The sequence below is a fragment of the Stenella coeruleoalba genome, assembly GCF_951394435.1.
Source record: "Stenella coeruleoalba genome assembly, chromosome: 12".
Lineage (NCBI taxonomy): Eukaryota > Metazoa > Chordata > Mammalia > Artiodactyla > Delphinidae > Stenella > Stenella coeruleoalba.
Genome location: NC_137158.1, coordinates 38,659,253 through 38,681,066, shown reverse-complemented (window position 1 = coordinate 38,681,066; position 21,814 = coordinate 38,659,253). Strand labels below are relative to the sequence as shown.

At 40.8% G+C, this 21,814-nt stretch overlaps 1 protein-coding gene across 3 annotated transcripts in view; it reads right to left on the bottom strand.

The window, feature by feature from the left end:
• Window positions 1-126: 126 nt before the first annotated feature.
• Window positions 127-21,814, bottom strand: part of CRYBG1 (crystallin beta-gamma domain containing 1) — a 205,036-nt gene continuing 183,348 nt past the window's right edge. For all 3 annotated transcript variants that reach the window (XM_079938671.1, XM_079938672.1, XM_079938673.1), the window contains 9 exons: window positions 16,337-16,463; window positions 16,105-16,137; window positions 15,059-15,171; window positions 13,369-13,498; window positions 10,024-10,163; window positions 8,287-8,410; window positions 7,465-7,623; window positions 5,636-5,798; window positions 127-2,029 (listed from right to left, as the gene is read on the bottom strand). In XM_079938671.1, the coding sequence (XP_079794797.1) occupies window positions 1,941-2,029; window positions 5,636-5,798; window positions 7,465-7,623; window positions 8,287-8,410; window positions 10,024-10,163; window positions 13,369-13,498; window positions 15,059-15,171; window positions 16,105-16,137; window positions 16,337-16,463 (1,078 nt within the window). In that variant the 3' untranslated portion in view covers window positions 127-1,940. The remainder of the gene's footprint in view (window positions 2,030-5,635; window positions 5,799-7,464; window positions 7,624-8,286; window positions 8,411-10,023; window positions 10,164-13,368; window positions 13,499-15,058; window positions 15,172-16,104; window positions 16,138-16,336; window positions 16,464-21,814) is intronic.

Below are 21,814 nucleotides of genomic sequence, written 5' to 3'. Positions count from 1 at the left end.
CCCCTGCTGTTATTCTAGCAGCTCTGAAACCCACCTCGTCCAGATCAGACATTTGTTTCTAATCTGCCTGCTGACCCTCTTTGAAGTGTTACGAGGGCTAGAATGGACTCTCTCAGATTTCATCAATACGGTTAACCAGAAACAAACAAGTTTATTCAAGAGATGAATTCAACACAGACTAGACAGACAGTCTTACCCCACCTTACTGCAGTGAGACACACAAAGGCCTAAGGCCAGAGCTGTGCACCCAAGAACAAGACGCGTGGCGGCTGCTGCCGGACGTGTGCGAGCATCTTAAAGCTGAAGGTAAACTACTCTGATGGCCGCCACTGCCCACCACAGGCTCCAGAGGATCAACATTTTACAACTGGAAACATACGGAGTAGCTGAAAAGGAAACAAGATTTGTTCTTCCAAGCACCAGTGTTCAGTGACGAGGACAACGACATGAGGACAAAAGGAGGAAGCGTGTATTCAAGGAATGTTTAGCAGTTTTGTTCAAACGATGACCAGCACTGAGGCCAGGGAGCGTACAATCAGCAGCTAAATATTTTCAATTCCCACTGAAATACTTGCTGCGTCTTAGGGTTCTCAGATCTGAGATTTGGCCAACTAGGATTGCTTCAGTCTCCTTTCTTTCGCTTTCTGGAGAGAATTGCTGGTCATCCTCTTGAGCCCCCCACACCTCTCGTTTCTGCTCCCAGAAGTACATGACCTGAGGCTGTCCCCCAGCAGTCACAGCAGGTGCGGGGCTGTGGAGCCTCACAGGGAAGGCAGCCCCGTGCCAGTGCAGCCGGACAGGGGGGCAGGAAATTGGGCTAAAAGACCTGAGTTTAGCAAAGGCCTGCGTAACGCTGCTTCAGAACTACCTGTAGATGAGGATGGGCTCATAAATTAGGTCATGGTAATACTGTTTCAGTAGCATCTGCAAGAAAAGCACTAAACAACACTCACATGTGACATTCTAGAGTGGGTTAAAATAATCCAGATCCTGCTAATAAATGTTAGCAGACATGGACATGCTATCTTTGTCAATTTACTAATTTTTTTAAACTATATTTTTGGCTGTGTTGGGTCTTTGCTGCTGTGCATAGGCTTTCTCTAGTTGCGGCGAGCAGGGGCTACTCTTCGTTGCGGTGTGTGGGCTTCTCATTGCAGTGGCTTCTCTTGTTGCAGAGCACGGGCTCTAGGTGCACGGGCTTCAGGAGCTGTGTCATGCAGGCTCAGTAGTTGTACCTCACGGGCTCAGCCACCCTGCATCACGTGGGATCTTCCTGGACCAGGGCTCGAACCCGTGTCCCCTGCATTGGCAGGCAGATTCTTAACCACTGTGCCCCCAGGGAAGTCCCCTAATTTTTAATATGAACAGAAACATTTTGTTTATACTTAGTTGCTTAAGGTAGGTCTGACTAGATAAGGCTTTCCCCACTTTGCTGTACGGCATAATTACTAAGTCCAGAAATCAGAAGATCAAGGACCAAAATTACAGGCCTAATAAATTATTTCTTCTCAGATGCTGAACAGTCTCCTACCATACAAACTTGAGCTTCTGTCCTTCCCTTTAAAGTGTACAGGACTTGTAGGTCTGCAAGGTCGGTAAGTTTGTTCTTGTTCTCTATCTTTGGATATAATTTAAACTGTACATAGTCTTGCTGCTAAGACAACCTGTTTAAGCAGCTACTGAAAAGAAATGAAAGGGATGAAACAAGAGGAGGATAAATGACTGGTTTAAAACGATTACAGTCTTTTGAGAAGATGAGTGGTTGTCCTGGTCACGGTGGTGTGATTCAAGAGAGAATTTAGAGCTGTTGAAGGAGCAGGTCCACTTTCTTCTTGGTGCTTCTGTCTGCAGCCCTTGTTTTTTCTTTTTTTTTTTGTTTGTTTAAATAAGGTAGCTGAAAGACCTCCAGAAATATTCCTCCTGCGTTCTTTAATTCAGGTCTATAGGACCATGGCTTCCCACACTTGCGTTGACTTCTCTTTGCTGACACTGTTGAGGATAAGGTGATTTTGATCATACTGTGTACCCCCTGAAAGACAGAAGAGGAAAACGATAGAAGGAAACATGCCCACGTGAAGAGGCTGTAGCAGACACAGTTTATCACAACACCGATGTAACAAGAGCAAGCAAAGTGTAAAACTATGTGCCTCGAAGAGCCCAGAAACGCACGGAGGGCTGAGAGGCTCCAGCCTCCGGGGGGCGATGTGTTAAAAAGCCCCATCATATGGCACCGGCGGGGGGCGGGGGCAGAATCTAGAAATGGGAAAAGGAGTAAAGAGATTGTGACAAATATTCAGTGTGGGATTGTGGATTTGAGATACCAGCAAAATAAGCAGGCAGGCCTGAGTAGAATAGTCATCGGAACAAATTTTGCATGAACAATGAAAAATAGTTGTATTAGGTCAAAGGGGAGGTCTGAGTGACACCCAGAAGTATAGGCAGGGCAGCACTCCCACTTCTGGGAACGCACAGGCTGTGGTGTATAAAAATTCATAGCATTGAACATGCTGCGTTCCATCAGACTGTAAAGCTAGTATGGTTTCCCTTTCACCGGAATATTTTTTTCCAAGGGTGCCTACTAGATATTTCAGATTCTTTAGCCTTATGGCCTCTTCTTTCAATGGAGAACTATCATTAACAAAAGAAAGGGCCATGTGATTTTTTTTTCCAGTGTGGAGTAAACAGATACCTTATCCTTTTCAGCATAAGCCTCTGTACCAACGTCATAGCACCAAGGACTCCATCAAAATTAAAATCTGTTCAACTCGCTGGGGTAAGTGCGACTGGTATTGAAATCATACTGCAGCCTCAGGCCAAGAGGAATTAAATGTTCGTATTCTCTTTTAAAGCATTTACAAAACATCCAAAAGGTCTGAAAACTTACACAATAGATTTTGATAGGGAAATCATCTCTTATGCATGCCCCTCTTCTAAGAAATTGGTTAATCATCATGATAACTAAGAGCCTCTGCACAGCTAGGTATAGAATACGAAGGCAAGGTGCCCTGGGCATTTTATGCTTAAGTCTGGAAAAAAAAGTCACCACTATCACAAACCCCACCATCTCCACTGAGACACAACACACTCCACTCCACTTGAGATTTCAGCAAATATTATCTTAAGGTCACAATGTCTTTTTTCATTCTTCAAGATTATAGTATCTTAAACATACCTTCTGTGTATATTACATCATAATTCTAATTAGAGTCATGATGACTAGAAAGTTCTTGAGAAATAATCTGATTCATTCTTTGCCTTTGGGGAGGATTAAAATCCTCACAGACTTTTTTAAAGTGAGTGTGAACTAGCTTATACTGTTGTTATAATGTCTTTGGTCTGGAATAATACACGGATGTCTACCAAAACACCAGGAGATAAAAGAAATAAACCTTATGGTAATATTAGTAGGTAACAAATGGTCAACAGTTGTAGCCAGTGAAAGTCACAGTCTCCTATTGAGGGATGTATTTCTATCCCCCTTGCACAGTATGTGGGATGTGTGGCCCTACTCTCTCTTGTCCACAAGATGGCATCATTCTCCCACATTCTGAGACATTTAAACTAGTTTAACAAGTGATTACTGTAGCTACCATACTCGATATACTGAGAGTTCACAAACATACAGAACAGTAGCCTTATTCCAAAGGCACTGGACTAATTTATATTGCATTTTAGGAAGTGATCTTGGAGCTTTCAAGCGAAGCCCTAAGGAGGAGGCTCCTGAAGTCCCACAGTCCTTTTCAGAGTCGAAGACTAGAAAGCCAGGAATCCTTACTCCTGGTCAACTGCCAGGGTAGCAAGTGGGGGAAAATCCCATATCCTTGGAGCTTCCAGAATGTAAGCGCTCTGAAGCCAAGGTACTGTCTTTTTTTTTTCCTTTCAGTTTGATACCCCCAGTGTGTGGCACAGAGCCTGTCACATATTGGGTACCCAATAAATACATGTTGAAAGAATAAAAGGAATGCTCTAAGAGACTAGCTCGTAAAGATTACAGTGACCTTAACCCTGGACATAGGAAGCTGATCACATCTGTAAGAAACATGAGTCCGTATTTTCCCCAAAATCCATGTTTCCAATTCAGTCTAGTCACACTCCTTTGGCTTCTCTGGAGGTTTTCAAACTCTATCTTGTATAGACTGAGGAGCTCCAGTTTAACAAGTTGTTCAAAGTAAGAATAGAATGATAGTGACTCTTAACAGTCTGAACCTCCGGTGGATCATCTATACAATGGGTATCTTACTTGTGGACAGATCTGTCGTGCCAGCCTACAGTGCATTTGTCTCCTGCTGGTACTTTATACGCTGTACGACTTTGGGCCCCATCCAGCCTGGAGTGATATTGCTTAGTGGTGCTCCCTACATGTAGTGCCCTGCCTTTGCCTCACTAAACTTAGTTTGCCTCTGAGCACTTTTCTGTTCCTCAGATTCTCTGTAAATTCGAAGCCCATTGTTAGGTGGCTTGGCCACTCTCCCCACCTGCAGATCAGAAGTGACGGCCACTTTTCTCCAGGGGCAGTCACCAAAGCCCCTGATGGAAATGTTCAGGCTTATTCTCCATCTTCCACAAAATTTAGTTTAAAACCAGCTGTTTCTTTACCACTCTGTCTTAATTTTTAATGACAGCTTTGGCCTAGAACCCTGACTCAGGTAAAACTGAGCCAACTTTCTAGCCATGATTTAAAGTGGTGTGTGGTATAGTATGGTTCCACTAAATTGACGAACATAACCACACTGGTTTCCTGATAGGGGACAGAAAGTCTCCATTAATAATTTGAAGCAAAATTACCCCATATGACATGAATAAAACACACCATCGTCATTTGCTTGTCTATAGCAACAAAGGTTCACTGAATTCCCATGTCTACTTGAGGTCAGTTTTTTTTGCTTTATGTTGTTTTAAAATTATCATCAGTAGTTCTCGTAGACAGGCAGCATGGGCATTACCTGGGAACTTGTTAGACATGCAGATTCTTGGGCCCTACCCCAGACCTACTGAATCAGAACCTCTGAGGGTGGAACCCAGCAATCTGTGTTTTTTAACAAGCCCTCCAGGGGATTCTCATGCAGATAAAGTTTGGAAACCCCTGGCCTAAATGTATTTGTTCTTCCCCAAGCACCATCAATCGGTTTGCTCTGGATTAACTTCACTGAACAAATGTTCAGTTGAAATCTTTTTGGCTATGTTGTTTGTTTTAATTCCTTTTCAGTCTTAGATCTTTACAATGAAAGTTTACATGCGTGTACCTGAGAATCATCAACTCTACAGACTGAGGTCATAGCCTTTTAACTTGTGAATTTTAGTCTAACATTGTTATAATAAATGGTTTAAAGTCGGCCCATGTCCAGATTCCACCTCAGCACTTAATGGGTGTGAGATTGTGGCCAAACTGATTAACTCCTCTGAGCCGCAGTATGGAGGCTGTAAAGTGGGGGGAGGAGGGATAACACAGGCCTCTTGGGGCTGCTGTGAAGATCACGTGAGATAACGAAGGTACAGTGTATAGCATTGAGGCTGGCACGTAGTAAGGGATCGCTTGCTATTAATAATAGTACATGCATCATTTTCAAAAGTAAAGAAGAGCTTTTTAGTTAACTAAAGAAGACACAACAAAGAAAATAAAGGAAACGATCCTTACCTTTGATATCTAAAACTAAATTTGGCTTCAGCTTGCTATAGATCCTGCCGTCAGACTTCATGCTCCAGAACTGACTGTCGATGTTCTGTTCGAGTGCCAGGCCCAGTTTAGAGCCAGAGGTTACTAGGTTCCCCACGATGGTCAGGCAGCAGTCTTCTGCTATCTGCTCAGTGGAAAAGACAAGGTATCGTAGACATGGGTGGATATACATTCAGCTACCATTGTAAGCAATTTCCTGTGTGAGCTGATTTTTAAAGTTATCTTAGTTCCTAGCTTCATTTATACCCCACATGAGGAATTTCAGCTTTTAGCCATGGTAACTGGGATCAAACAAATATTTATGCCCTTCATTTCAGATAACCTGTGATAGAAAGTTCTCAATTCTTGTCCATTGTTAAGAGATTTATGCCCTTTGTGAGGCCCTCTGTTTTATAAGTAAGGGAAGCCTCCTTAGAACACTAAAAATGCCCATCATGATATTTCCCCCCAGAAATCACCATGATCTGAGGCTGGGTCTGTAGCTAATCTCCCCGATGTATCCACTCCACTCAGCCTGACCCTTCCGGAATATGACTGCATCTCTAATTTTGAAGGCTGCTGTAGCACTGAAGTTGCTAAAAGGGCATTTTATCATTTTAAAACTTGGAATTCCATTTACTGATTTGTCTTGTCTTCCCCTTCATGAGAAATGTCTAAAATTTTCTAAAAAGGCATGCTATCCAAGTATAAAAAGAGAAAACATAAATGCAGTAGAGTGTGTTCTAATGCAAAGATCTTACGGGTCCTTCTATGAAGTGAATCTACCCTTAATATAATATAAATAAGGTATGGTAGTCATGTTCATATGGCATTCACACATATTGCTATAGAAAATGCTTATGAAAAGTGTACTGTTCTACAATATATTGAGATAAAAGGATTGTGATAATCTAGGACACTTTCCTTTTTCTCACTGACCTACCAAATTCAAAGCTGTTAAAATAATATCACTGTAATGTTCATTAGAAATAATTGTTGAAAGATGCCATTTTCTTGAATTAAGATAATTCAAAGGCAGAAGCTTTTTCTATGCCTCTATATTAGTTACTTCTGTTTCTCATGCTATTTCTTCTATGCATGTCTAAATAGTACTTCTGTTTACTTAAAGGATGATTCTCCCTCAAGCACAACAGACCCAATTAACAAGTTGTACTTCCTTTCAGCAGGCCATAATGCCTTCTGCTGACTCACAGGGCACCAGGATTAAAAAAATCAGGAGCAAACAGTCAAGCCCATAAAATCAAGGAGTTAAAATGAGTACGTACAATAGAAGTGTGAGCATCTCTCATAAAATCTTACAGCACTCAGCTTTTAAATGTGCATTGTGGCGGGAGTGATAGGAGGGAGATGGGCAATTTTCCATTTTACAACGTGTGACAATTAGGAAATGGACTGTGTTGTACACAGGGTGGTTATCTCTTCACGCTTCAGCCTAGTCTGTGGGGTCCTCCAAAATGGAAACAAACCAAGAGTGATCTGTGTTGATAATGATGGGGCTTATAAGTTTATTTCTATAACAAGTAGGTTAAGGAAAAAGGGGAGGGTAACACAGACACTTGCTTTTTCTATTACTGTATAAAAATCAAGTATAGATATAAAGATTCTATCTTGGATCAGTGCTAGATTTACCTCCCATTTGGTTCCTAAACAGGTTCTATCAGAACTAAGAAATAGTTTCATGAAAAACCTTCTAACTTATTTCTGAAAATGCTCCAGGAATCATGAAGTAGCATCTACTTTACTTGAGGAGAGATGCTATTATAGACCCTTGTCTAATCCAAAAAGCTCACCCTGCATTTGAAGCATCCTTCTTGATACATCCAAATCTGATCATCAGCACCGACATCCTCCATGACCTGTATTCTGAGAAGCTTCAGATCCTCTAAGTTTCCATTGGTTGACATGAATAACCCTGTTGCTTTGTTTCGAAGTCTGAAATAAATTCGTTTCTAGAAGACAAAACCCCAGCAATAGTCATATACAAGCTGTACTTCAGAAGCACTGAACAAGCATCAGTAGCAGGGGCAGAATCCCAGATGAGGCTGGATAAGGGAAAACTGCTACATCTGAGAGTTTCAGAGGCTTTAGGATTTTCTCAGTGAGGAGAGGCTGACAGAATTTCAAAGTGCCTGGGGCTGGGAGCCTGCCTATGGACAACCCAGGGCTTGGGACATACCAGGTTTTTTGTTTGTTTTGTTTTTTTTTTTTTACAGTACACGGGCCTCTCACTGTTGTGGCCTCTCCCATTGTGGAGCACAGGCTCCGGACGCGCAGGCTCAGCGGCCATGACTCACGAGCCCAGCCGCTCCGCGGCATGTGGGATCTTCCCGGACCGGGGCACGAACCCGTGTCCCCTGCATCGGCAGGCGGACTCTCAACCACTGCGCCACCAGGGAAGCCCCATACCAGGTTTTGATGTCAGGTGTAATAACATTTCTGAAAGCAGTCACAACCTTCTGGCACCAGAGACACAGCCGAAATTCAGAAATTCTCGGGGGTGGGGTGGGGGAGAGGCCAATTTCACACTTAAAATTGAAACTAAAAAGTTAATTACATTTACAAAAAAGATTTCAGAGAAGAGTCTATTCAAAGCATGTAAAAGAAGAAAGTACCTGAACAAAAGGTCGTAGAGAACCTATTTGGCGACAGCCACTGAATTCATACCAATTAGGCACTTCTGCTGGTGACAATAGGAACTGTCGACCCCTGTAATTGCCATATTCATAAGTAACCCATCTGGAAAACAAAAAGAGATAACCACAGTAAGTAGCAATATCCATTTCACAGTGGGCACCAATTATATTTTCAGAACACTTTGATTTTTAGACTGAGCTTTTTATTTTTATTTTTGGCTGCGTTGGGTCTTCATTGCTGTACTTGGGCTTTCTCTAGTTGCGGTGAGTGGGGGCTACTCTTCATTGCGGTGCACCGACTTCTTATTGTGGTGGCTTCTCTTGTTGCAGCATGCGGGCTTCAGCAGTTGTGGCTCATGGGCTCTAGAGCGCAGGCTCAGTAGTTGTGGCACACAGGCTTAGTTGCTCCATGGCACGTGGGATCTTCCTGGACCAGGGATCGAACCCATGTCCCCTGCATTGGCAGGCGGATTCTTAACCACTGCGCCACCAGGGAAGTACCTAGACCGAGCTTTTTATACTTTAAATATATGTTGGAGGATAAAAAAAGGAAACTACCTTATTATCAAAAACAGCTACAGCACCCATGTCTTGACAAATAGCAAATTCATGGTACATGAGTATTTATGCCCAAAAGTTCCACTCTTGAAGAGAAATAGGTAAGTTTTTTCTTCAATAGAGATAGTCTTTTAGCAGGACAGCCCAGTACTTCCTGTGAACTTTACATAAAACATCTTCAGTTGTAATAATAGACCTTTATTTAAATGGTTAATACTTGTAAAGTTCTTACACAGGGTGCTATATAAGGGTTAGATAAAAATAGATAATAAAGTTTTATTTAAAATGAGAGTAATCTTCCTCAATCCAGAGAACTACTAAAGATACTCAGGTCTCTTCCACACAGAGATGCTGGTACCCACACCTGAAGTCTGGGTTCCAGCGCAGACCAGCATGCAAGCAACACAGCAATCTTTCTCTCTGGTTGATGTATTACATCAAGGTTCTCTGTTTTTAACCCTGCAACTCTAAAATGTTATCATCGTAGTCATTTTATCATAAAAACAAAATATTAGTTTAAACCTGTTGGGAAAAAAAGTCATGCATAAAATTCTATCAATCAATCACCCTAATAATCCGAATTTGTTCTTTAAATAGCTATAGTCCTCTCCACCATTTGATGCCTTCAAACTACACCTGCTGTTTCGGTGAGTGAAAGAAAAATACTTTTGTAAAAACACATTACATTGATAGTCCTTATTCATTTTTACATCTTAATTTCAAAATTATTCAAAGTTGAGAAAAATGTTCCCATGTTGACATTAAGTCATTTTGCCTATAACATCTGCTAGTCACTCCTAGCCGAAGGAAAATCCCAACCCTTACTCCAAAATCAAAGGACTTGGTCTTTCAAAAGGATAAGCAAAATCAATTCTCTTTCCTACTTGCTAAGGAAGTGCTCAATTTATTGCAAAGCGTTCGCCTAGGAACTTTGAGAGTCCTTATCTTAAGTAAACTAAAAATCTGGATGAAGAGATGATGTCCCACACATGGCTCTTCCCAATAGGAAAAGTATACTGTGAGGGAACATAAATATTAACCCTTACAGAAAAAAAGGGGTTATATGTCAATTTGGTTAAGGTAACAGAGAAGAGAAATATGATCAAACTTAATTTTTAAAATCTATTTTATTGAATAAACAAGTAGGAACTCACTTACATGCCACCAATCACCTGAACAGAGCGTATGCGCGTGTTGAATCCTAGGGATTGGAGATTAACTATTTCTGTACTAAATTCAATCTTTTTTCCTTTGAAGTCTTCTCTTTCAAAAAGAATAATTGTTGGTTCAGACAATTCCTGTTTAGGAACAAAAATAATGTTCTGTTACTCATCCTTGATAGTAATTCGAACTTAACATGAAAATCACCTTGTTACAAGGACAAAGCAGAAGATCTGGCTGGACTTGGCCTGCTCATAAACTCCCTTTTCCAGCAACGTCTGGGTGGTTATATACTCCAAAGCTAAAGCAAGGAAGGATGGAGGGCAGAAAGTTTTTCCCTTACATAGAAAGGCAGGTAAATGTAAAGTATTATAAAATGGGGAACATATCCCAGGCATAAAGGAACAGGTATATATGCCTGGAATATCAATTCTAATGGACTTTATTTTCAACTTTTCTGTTTTCTATTGAGATAAGAAGGGGCTGGAAAGTCAAAGACATAAATGGCGAGGGGCGGGGGCTGTGGTGATCTTTGGGGGTCTAGTGGTAATCTGCCTAATAAAGGAAGCTTCCCCTTGTATGCATTTTCAGATGTCTTTTTGTTGTTGTTTTTAACTGTCAATAAGACAATGATTCTGTGTATCCCCAAACTTTCCTGTAGGAATAATTGTTAGGAGAGAAAAAATAGGATGGAAGCCCCAAGTTCAAGTCCACTGATTTTCAGAAAAATGAGAAGTTGGCAGCTTATGCTTGTTTTTCAGATTACAGACCCTTATGACCCTAGACTAAGCTCTGATGATAATAATCCTAAAATCATAAATGATACATGAAAAATTCCCTAACTTGCTTAAAGTTTTGTGGCAACGGTGTGACACCTTACTGCTTCATTTATGTGGATGTGCTCTGATGTGTAGAAAGATCTTGACCAATAAACAGAGCAGATCAGTGTGTAGACGTGTTCTATATGGTCTAGAAATTAGGTTATATAAACCATACAAGAAGGAAATGACAGAAACTGTGGTAGTATCACTACTTTGCACGTTCACTGCACTTTTCTGAGCTGGCATGCTAAAACGTTCCAAGCACTCTAATCTAGCGACAACAACCAAACGATTTTGAAGTACTAAGTCACAATTAAAATATACGTTCTTAATATGGGTAAAATATTCATTTCATCGTAATCAAAACTTAAAAGAACATCATCTGTAAATGTCAAAAGTGATGTGAGCATATATGCTAAGTTCTGCTTGAAGGGAGGCATTTGAAAGCTTTAAATCTAAAGTGGGTTTGTTTTTTTTAAATACTTGTAGGTTGCTTTTAGAATTCTAAGCAGGTTAAATATCAAATTTTTAGATATTTTATTATTTGTAAGCTAATGAATCTTACCACATCATTTTATGTTTCACTGCTACTATTTTCACATCTCAAGGAAGGTCAACATTTTCGTTATTTGAACGGGCAGGAGGGGATGAGAAAAAGCCAACTCACATATGTTCCTTCTACCTTTAAAGCTAAAATCACCAACTACGTATGTTTAAAGCTTTTTATGAGATATCAGCTACCAAAAACTAACAAATACTTCCCAAACTGTCAGATACACCCAGACTTTAACACCTGAACATTATCTTGCAGTATTGTTCTATCGAATATTGCTTTGTCTGCATTAAAATTAAAGATCTCTGGTCAAAAAGGAGCACTATAATCTGGATTGGCACATACATGAGAAACTGAGAAAAGTCATTTCATTGCAAATCTCTAAAACAACAGAGGAATAGATTTAAAAACTATAAGGAATTTCTGCAAATCAATAACAACAATGACGGGAAACTAAAGAGCTGGGCAAAGGATATAAATAGGCAATTCACTGAACAGAAAACCTAAATGACTAGTACGTATATGAGATCTCACCAACAGTGAAATGCAAACTAACACAACTTCTACCCCATTCTTTCAAACTGACAAAAGTTAGAATGTCAGAGAATACTCAATAATGGCCATGATGCTGAAAACGAATCCACATGCACTGCCAGCAACAGTGTAAAGTGGTGGAATTCGGCAGTACTTACTGAAGGTTGCATATTCACGCACGTGAGATCCAGTAAATCCACTCTTTGTTTTTGGCTGCACTGGGTCTTCGTTGCTGCCCACAGGCTTTCTCTAGTTGCGGCAAGCGGGGGCCCCTCTTCATTGTGGTGGGCGTGTTTCTCATCGCGGTGTCTTCTCTTGCAGAGCACAGGCTCTAGGCGCGCGGGCTCTAGAGCGCACGCTTAGTAGTTGTGGCGCACGGGCTTAGTTGCTCTGCGGCATGTGGGATCTTCCCGGACCAGGGCTCGAACCCGTGTCCCCTGCACTGGCAGGCAGATTCTTAACCACTGTGCCACCAGGGAAGTCCCAATCCACTTTTTAATACGTATCCCCAAAAGATCCCAGGGTAATCCATTATGCTGTATGTACATCTAGTTAATGATTCCATATTGTAAATACATATTACATCATGGGCACCCATTAGAATCAATAACTAGATGTACACACAGCATAACGGATGGCTCCCAAAAAATTTCATGTAAGGAGAGTTTTTATAACATGATGAGAACTATAGCATAATACTGTATATAAATTAAAAGGCTGTATACATATTTTTAAAAACATGTATTTTATAGGAATATCCAAGCTGTACTCCAAACACATTAGAATGGGTACCTCTAAAGGTAGAGGTATAGAAATAGGGCTCAGGGGGACTTCCCTGGTGGTCCAGTGGTAAAGAATCTGCCTTACAATGCAGGGGACACGGGTTCAATCCCTGGTCGGGGAACTAAGATCCCACATGGCGCGGGGCAGCTAAGCCAGTGCCCTGAAACTACTGAGCTCGGGCGCCTCGATGCGAGAGCCCGAGTGCGGCAAACTACAGAGCCCATGCGCCCTGGAGCCTGCACGCCACAACAAAAGATCCCGCATGCCTCAACAAAGATCCTGCAACTAAGACCCGATGCAGCCATAAATAAATAAATAAATTAATTAATAATAAATAAATAAATCTTGAAAAAAAGAAATAGGGCTCAGGTGTGAAACGGAAAAAAACAAGACGGAAGGGCCTTGAACTAGCCCATGATTGTGCACGGTGCACCATGACTGGCCCAACACTGCCCCTGAAGTCTGAGAAAACAGCAAACAGTTTACATTGTAAAGATCTGGAAAGAGACCAGGGTAGAAAGTTGTCCACGAAACTATTTTTTCTGCCTCCAACTTTGTCCTGAGTAAGCCTGCCTGCTGGTTCCCTTGCTCTGTCTGTCAGCTGTGTGACCATACACCTCTGTAACGCTATATTCACCCTGAGATACTTACGACATCTATAAAACGAACAGACTTGAAAGTTGCTTCAGGCAGACATCCCATTGCAGACAGCGAAGGATAGTGGCCTTCCTCCAACACGTACTGATTACCCGAGAAATTTTCTCCGTCATATGCAACCCAGCTATAGAGGGAAAACCACACACACACGTATAAAGTGTAATTTGAGTCTTCCTAGTCAAGGAGTCTGAATTTAGAGGTAGCTGCCATACAATAAACAATGCGTATGGCTAACAGTGTTCTCTCTGCAAAAATGTCTGGATATGTTTACTGCATTTCATCTTGTGGCAACCTAATATTCATAAGTCATTTGGGAAATACAACATTTTTCTCCATGAAATGATTAATGCTTTCACCTCTCCACCTACCAGCATTCCTTGCACCTCTCATGGTGCCACCATTCTCCCAGCCAAGGTGGTTCTGTCAAGCCCTTGAGTCTTCGAGTCTTTTCTGAACACTCCTTCAACCTTCAGAGCTAGTCAGTCACCTGGGTCTACTGCTTCCTCCCCAGATTTCTCCCTCACCCCTTTATCCTCATTTCCAACACCTCTGCACTGGGCCAGGAGTCAAGATACCACAGTGACTTAGACAAGTCACTTAGTCTCTCTAGCACTCAGCATTATTGACAAAATGGTGATTTACCATGCTTCCCTAGAGGAGGTGGGGGTCTTTTTGTTTTGTTTTTGTTTAACCCAACACATACTTATTGAGGAATAACTGTGTGTCAGGTATTTTTCCATTGCTGGGGATATAACAAGACAAAAATCCCTGTTATCTTGAAGTTTATACCCTAGTGAGCTGAGACAGACAATAAATGAATAACAAAAAAGTACACGCCTGGTAGTAATAAATGAAGCAGCATATGGGACAAAGAGAAACTAGGACAGAGGTGCAGGTATGTGCTAATAAACAGTGAAGCTTCATATAAATCTATGCATTTGAATGCAAAGCCGGTGCTCTTTCCACTTTGCATTGCCAAATGGCATGATGGTGCTGTTTAGACCATGAAGAACTATATGATTAAAGGCATTACTACTACTACTACTGCTGCTACTACTTATTATTATTCAACTTAATTCATCACCTTTTGCACAGATTGCTCCAAGGGTTTCCTGATCCGTTTCCCTGACTTTGAGCTCCTTGCCTTGCCCATCTTGTGTTTTCCTTTGGCATCCATCCAAATTCATATGCTCAGAAGAGTCATCACCTGAGCCCACCCTCCCTGTCCAAACTCACTTCCCCTTCCCCCTGTACAAAGCCCTCCCAGCTAGAGAGGGTGGTGTGCCCCTCATCAGCATCTCCACCCCAACCATGCACTTGCCTATCATGCAGAATGCCTGCCCTACTCCTACCCATCTGTAAAAAAAAATCTATCTTGGGAGGTCCTTAGAGATGATCTAAAGTCCCTTTACAGATGACGGGAGAGGCCTAGAGAGCAGAGAACCTGGTCTGAGTCCCATTGCACAACGAGGTGGTGATCTTCAACTTCTCCCACCCACACTGATGTCCATGTCCTCTGCCGCCCAGCACTCAGTGCTCTGAAGTCCACTTCAGTACTCACATGGTCTTGTACTATGTGGTGGTCTCATAAGGTACCAGGCTCCTACAAGTGTATTTACTTGCTGATATGTGAATCCTGTTTTCCCCCACGGGTTGGGCTCTGCCAGTCCACTGTTTTGCTTACCTGCCTCCTAAAACTCTGCAAGACTTGGCAGAAAATGACTCATCAATTTGACTTGTTGTTTCTTCAAAACACTGACTGCGACCTTGAAACTGTGGTTCCGAAAACAAGTGAATCTTTGAAAAAGTAAACGGAAATACATAAAATTCTTTTCCTAAACACATTAACTCATTCAGCCTCTGAAATGATAACCAAACATGACCTGCTAACTTTTGTTACTGTAAACTGGCATGAATTTTATAAAACCTTTAATTTTTTACTTCTACATTAATGATCAATTAGAAATACTTTGGCTGTACCATTCGTGATTGTTTAATTTCATTCAGAGACATCAAAGGATAGTCCAACAATAGAGGCAGCTTTCTACAGAACACCCTCTTGTAACAAGCTGCCAGGCATTTTAAAGCTTTACTGTGGCCAAAAGTAATTGTTCACAGTTCTAACATTTACAAGAAACTGTATTTTGGAAACATGTAGTGCAGTTTTCCTCCCTCTCAATGGAAGCTACCTGCTGACTTATTAGACTCTTTTGTATGCCAATAAAGGAGGCTACAGTGGTGTTCGTGCCTCTGTAATTATGGCTCTCTGAACACTTCCATTAAAAAGTCTTTAACAAATTTAACACTTCAGTTGATACAGAGAGTCAGCATTCAAAAGGCTTAAGTGAGACACCATATAAAAGACACTATATAAAAAGCCTAATGCAGACACAGCAAATACGAAAATTCATTTTACTGTTTTCCACAATAACTACGCTGTTGTTTGAAATACTAATCCTAGTGTATTAATGTAAAACTCTGATCCACTGTAATGATATAAAAATTTAACTTTACATAAGAACATTTTATAAGAAATATTTAGATATGGGTCAGTGCTATCAATTAAGCCTTACTGTAAACTTAAATTAATTTTAAAATATAGTTATGCTTTCAGGCACAAAAATGGGTAAAACTAACAATATGTTCCCAAATGTATGATGTTTTACACATAAATTCAGCTTTTTAACAGAAGGTTTCTAATTATGAATGATAGAATGTTTGTTAAGTTACCTGATTTTGTCTCCCTGGTCTGGTGAAAGAATCCTAAGAATGTTTAAAGAGAAGAGAAAAGGAAGTGAGTGGGGCAGACATCTTGCAAATTGTTCTGTGGGTCATTGACAATTACCATTAAAAACAATCTCAGGATAGTTTCTATAGTTAAGTATTACATGAACCAGAAGCACACGTTAAGGGAATCCAAAATTCAGTTAAATATTCTCAGAGAAAAATGTTAACTCCTTACCAAACATATGGGTTGAACAGAAGAGATCTTACAATTTTTGCCTCCCCAGTCCTCAAAGCTGGTATAAAAGCCTTTATCCAGTATATACTGTTCTCCTGTGAAGTCAGGATTTTCATAGGCTACCCATCTAAAGAAACAAAAAACACTGACTTGTTATAGTTCATAGTTTACATTCACAATAAAACTATCACACCCAGGGCTTCCCTGGTGGCGCAGTGGTTGAGAATCTATCTGCCTGCCAATGCAGGGGACACGGGTTCGAGCCCTGGTCTGGGAAGATCCCACATGCCGCGGAGCAACTGGGCCCGTGAGCCACAACTACTGAGCCTGCGCGTCTGGAGCCTGTGCTCCACAGAGAACAAGAGAGGCGGCGATAGTGAGAGGTCCGCGCACGGCAGTGAAGAGTGGCCCCAGCTTGCCACAACTAGAGAAAGCCCTCGCACAGAAACGAAGCCCCAACACAGCCATAAATAAATAAATAAATAAATTTTTAAAAATTAAAAAAAAAAAAAGAAAAAAAACTATCACACCCATTTGGATAAATATACATTGTATAGCAACTTTCATTTGTTTTACTAATAAGTAATCTGAATAATTTTTCTGGTTCTCCATTAATCTTATAGGAGCAGATAGATTTGTCTGTAGGATAAATCAAAGTGGCAAGTGAAAGAGTATCTTTACATGAACCTTTTGGTGTTCTCGCTTATCAAATCTTATTCCCTGAGAAAACTCCAATAAGCCCATTTCTCTATATTTCTTTCTAATTCTATTCTAAGGAAACAATTTGGACTTTAAAGAAGTAGCTGTAAAAGTTCTTTTAATAAACAAGTCTTTCTGTTATCAATGTTAAAGTATTTTTCCAGAAAGATACTACAGGAAGCTATGTCTCTATTACACAACAAACCACACTGGAAAAAAAAAGCTGACATAAAAAAATGCTTAAAAAAAAAAAGATAATAAAACAGCTAAATAATGAAAATTTTGTTTCAATCAGGATTTCCAACATGACACAACTATGTAATAAGCAAAATTGAACAAACTCTTGAGAATACTAAGAATGAATCTCTTTTGGAATGTTTTCATATTTATCTTTTAAATGATCCACACTCAGAGAGGAAAATCAACAAATTACTGACGCTATTTCTTATACAAAGATAAAGTCTTTGAAGGGACAAGAGTTTTTCAATTCTGTTATATTCAGGAGATACTGTTTTCTCCTCAGTTAATTCATAGCCCTATATTGATCCTCTCACAGCTTAAAGAAATAATACCTTTATGCCCATATATATGCTCAGAACTTTCCAAAATGCATTCACATCTATTATCACGTTTAATCTTTTAGGGATGTAACACAGAATAACAAATAATAAACCTGACTTCGTATTAGATCTAGTCCTTTAGCTCTAACCTTTGTGCTCTGTTGCCTGTGCTTAGTCGTGCTGGCCCTGCACCTTTGTAAAGGAATGCTGCCTAGTGCCTGAGATATACATGATGGTCCATTCTCAAGGCTCTGACCTTTAAAGCTTTAGTGTAAAACTTTTCCATTCACATAGAGATAAATCAAGTTGCAGAACAGAAAATAACAACTGTCTTGTGGAGGTTTCTAGGAACACTGTGACCAAACCTACGTGGACAGCTGCAAGAGCAAAGGATTCCAGCACCAAGAAGTTGGCAACAACCTACCACAGCCCCTCGCCTTTTAGTATAAAAGAAGCCTGAATTCTAAGTCGGGGAGGATGGTTGTTTGGGCCACTAGCCCACTATCTTCTCCGTCTGCTGGCTTTCTAAATAAAGTCACTATTCCTTGCCCTAACACCTTGTCTCTCGATTTACTAGCCTGTTGTGCGGCGAGCAGTACGCACTTGGACTCGGTAACAGGGAGGTACTGGTTTTCACATTTTACTGAAAAGAAAACCTAAAGACAGAAAAAGTAACTCCTTTATTCATTCAACAAACTGATTGGCCGTTTACCATGTGCTGGGAACTAGACTGGCACTAGGAATGCAAGATGAAAAAAAAAGACAAAATCCTTGCCCTCGAAAGTTCAGAGATGGGTACGGAGCATCACGTGGTATTATTTGTTGGTGTTTGTTCTGAATGGGAAGTGACCTGTCAGTTAGTGGCCAGGGATGAATGAACCCTTGACCAAGTCTCCTGAGGCTCACCAGGTCTCTTCACCTTGTGACCCGAACTGCCACCTACCCTTGTAGTTTTTCATTTACCATTCCATTAAGCCATACCTAAAACAGCCCACATGCTTCACAATTACAACAGATTACAATTTTACTATCTAAAGGGTTTGACTTAAAAACTCAAGTGCAGTTATTACTTGGAAACGAGCAGCCATCAAGAAGAACACTGTAAAAAAAAAAAAAAAAAAAAGAAGAACACTGTAAAAATCTCAAGTGATGATGAGCTACGGCAGCTAGTATCTGGGGACTCATTTCTGGCCAGCTGAATGGAGAAACTGCTAGAAGCACTAATCACAGTCTATTTCAGAAAATGCTGCTTTCCCTCTTCAGAACCTCATTAGCAACTTTAAAATCCTATTCTTCAACATTGTGAAGTGAGGAATTAGGAGGCCTGGTTCTAGGTGTGGTCATGACATTAACTTTCAGATAACTTTAAAGAGGTCATTCAACCTTTGTCAAAGTCCGTATTTTCATTTTTAAGTAAGGGCATTGACCAAGATCCCAGTGTTGACAGGGTGGGAGGCTGTACAGCTCACAGGCGCCTCTGTGTGTGGCCTCTGTTCACACAGCCTTTGGCTTATCACGAGTCATGAAGAGAAAAGAAAGCGGGGGCCCAGAACACTGCTATGTGGGGAGGAATTTCTGCAGAGCAAGTAAATCTACTTTACAAAAGCCAAGACCTAAAAACAAAAAAAATTAAAGAGGATAAGACACATCACAGAAAAGTAGTCTTGGCAAGGCTCTGGGTCTATAGCAAGTTAGAGGGAAACAGAGAGGGTAAAGTCCTTTGTGCTTGATTGTTTGATTTTAAGGTTTGGAGGGAAAACAGCCAGTGAGGAGGGAAAGTCTGAATACGCAGGAGAGAAGGTGACAACTGAGCAAACCTTGGATGACACTTTAGCCAGTGCTTTTTTAAAAAAAAGCACAACTGTGAGTACTGTATTTCCCTATAAAACAAAATAAATGACCTGTAAGAAAATACCCAACACCCAAGTATGCCTATCTAACCCACTGAAGTTGAAAAAGGAAAACCATTTATTAAAATGTCACTTGAATTGACAATAGTGTTGTTTTCCTTCCAAGATGCAGCCCCCAATCCAAAATTCATTTCTGAGATTCTCTGGTATATCTATGATCTAGAGTCTACTTACAACTTACACCTGAAACTCTTAAGAAAAAAACTCCTTCCTGTCCTTGTTTAAGCATATTCCGTACATGTGAATCAACACTCCTCTGTCTATAAGATTGCCAAGTATAAGGACAAACGGGTCTTAGCCTCCTGGGGTCACTGCTCAGAATTTAAGGGCAGCAGGGCAAACCTGCCCTTCTGTGGAGGGAAAAGGAAAAAACTCAAAACCAACACTTAAAAAAAAATCTGGACTCTAGAAATATTTCATTTTGCTCTGAGTTTTTAAAAAATTAGTCCAGTTTCCACTATTGGAACAAGAGGACAGCACAGAACTAGAAAATGATTAGGAGGGATGTGTAAAGGCAACTCTTTTGATGTTTCAACAAGAAACAAAATGCGGTTCCTAAAACCTCATTTGCTGGATTTGCAAGGATGCTTCCTGAAGGCTGTTCTCAGTTTCAGAGCTAATACTGAGTTCACCGCCCAGGGAATTTATTACGCATGTGATAGTGGCACATCTCAACCTTCCCATCCTGCAGGGCTGAACTCCAATGCTACCTCCTCCAAAGTCTTCCCTGTGTCCAAACTGGAAATTAATCTCTCTCTGCCGTGGATCCCCAAAGCACTTAATCTTTCTGTATTTTGTAGCAATAATTAGGTTTCATATAAATACCGTAACTTCTTTGAGGATGTAATACAATGCTTTGCACGTAACAGACCTCAATAAATATTTAGCAAACGATGGACTGAATGAAATATGAGGAAGCAGCTGGCCCTGGTAAGTACAGAAGCGCTTCTATAACCACAGAATTTAAAAGGAAGTTGTGTGTGTGTGCGCGCACACATGCATGCCTCCTTTCAACTTCCTCCCAACAACAAAACTCAACTGCTACAAACCCCCCCCCAAAAAAGCCTAAGCCAGGAAATGTAACTAGAAATAACTAAAAATAGAAACATATAAAAGCAACATTTTATAAAGGAAAGGGATTTTAAGTAAGGGTTGGATTAAAAAGAGAGACTGGCTCCAGGCACAATAATTCTACAGGTGCTAACAGCGTAATCTACGTAAATGCCCTAAGGGAATCCCACCCAGCATCCTTTTGCTTCCTCTGCTAGGGTGCATGACTGGGCTCTGACTAATGAAACCAACACACCTGGTGAGTATGAAAATGTGCAACTGTTTCCCCACATTGAGTTGGTTATTGTATTTTCTCTCTAAACCAACACAAGAATTTAGTGAACGTGACTAACACTAAAAGCATATTACATTGTAGACACATCTCAAATATCCAGGGCTATTGTGGGAAGCCCCTTGAAATACAGTAGAGTTGAGGTTAGAATGACGCATAGTCTATGTTACTCATAGCATAAGAGCCTAACACCAAACATTTTTAACAGAATCGGTGTCAAATGATTTCATATGACCATTTAAGAATACTCTCACTTATAACTGACATCAGCCTGGACCATAAAAATAACTGTATAACTCACTTTAACAGACATCTGCTTTTGCCAATCCAGTATCTGTACCCACTCTTTCTGATGTGCCTGGGGAACTCCTCAGCCCTATATACACTAGTACTCCCCATGGGACTGACCCTATATCTCAGCTGCAGGGCTGGGCATGTAACACAGGCACAGCCATCTCCTTGGCTACAGCAATTGATTCAGACAGGTGCACATGACTTAAGCATACAGAATCAAAGTCAAACCTGGAACTTCTGTGGGAAAGAGAAGCTTTCCCCTAGAAGCAGTGAGATTTGAGAACAAAAGCAAGATGCTCCCACCACAGGTCCCAGATAGAAAGCGGAACAGGGAAGAACAAATCTGACTCCATACTGGATCCTTTTCTTTACTTTAACCTTATTGCTTTTGCTACAAGTTAATCCCTAAAGGGATGTTGCCATAGCTTAAAGTCAACAAAATAGCCCACCTCTGGGAACCCTGCCTCCCATGCCCAAGTGTTAAGCTAAAATACTCTTGTTTGAGTTCACAGGAAACATCTCCACAAACCTGGCTGCAGGAAAGAAGAAATCAGCACATCCTCTGGGGAGGATGAACCAGAACCAAGTATTTGCAACAATGTATCACCTTTTTAACTTTACCTCCTCACCTCCCCCTGTTTGTTCTATAAAAGAAACTAGCATCCAGGGTTTC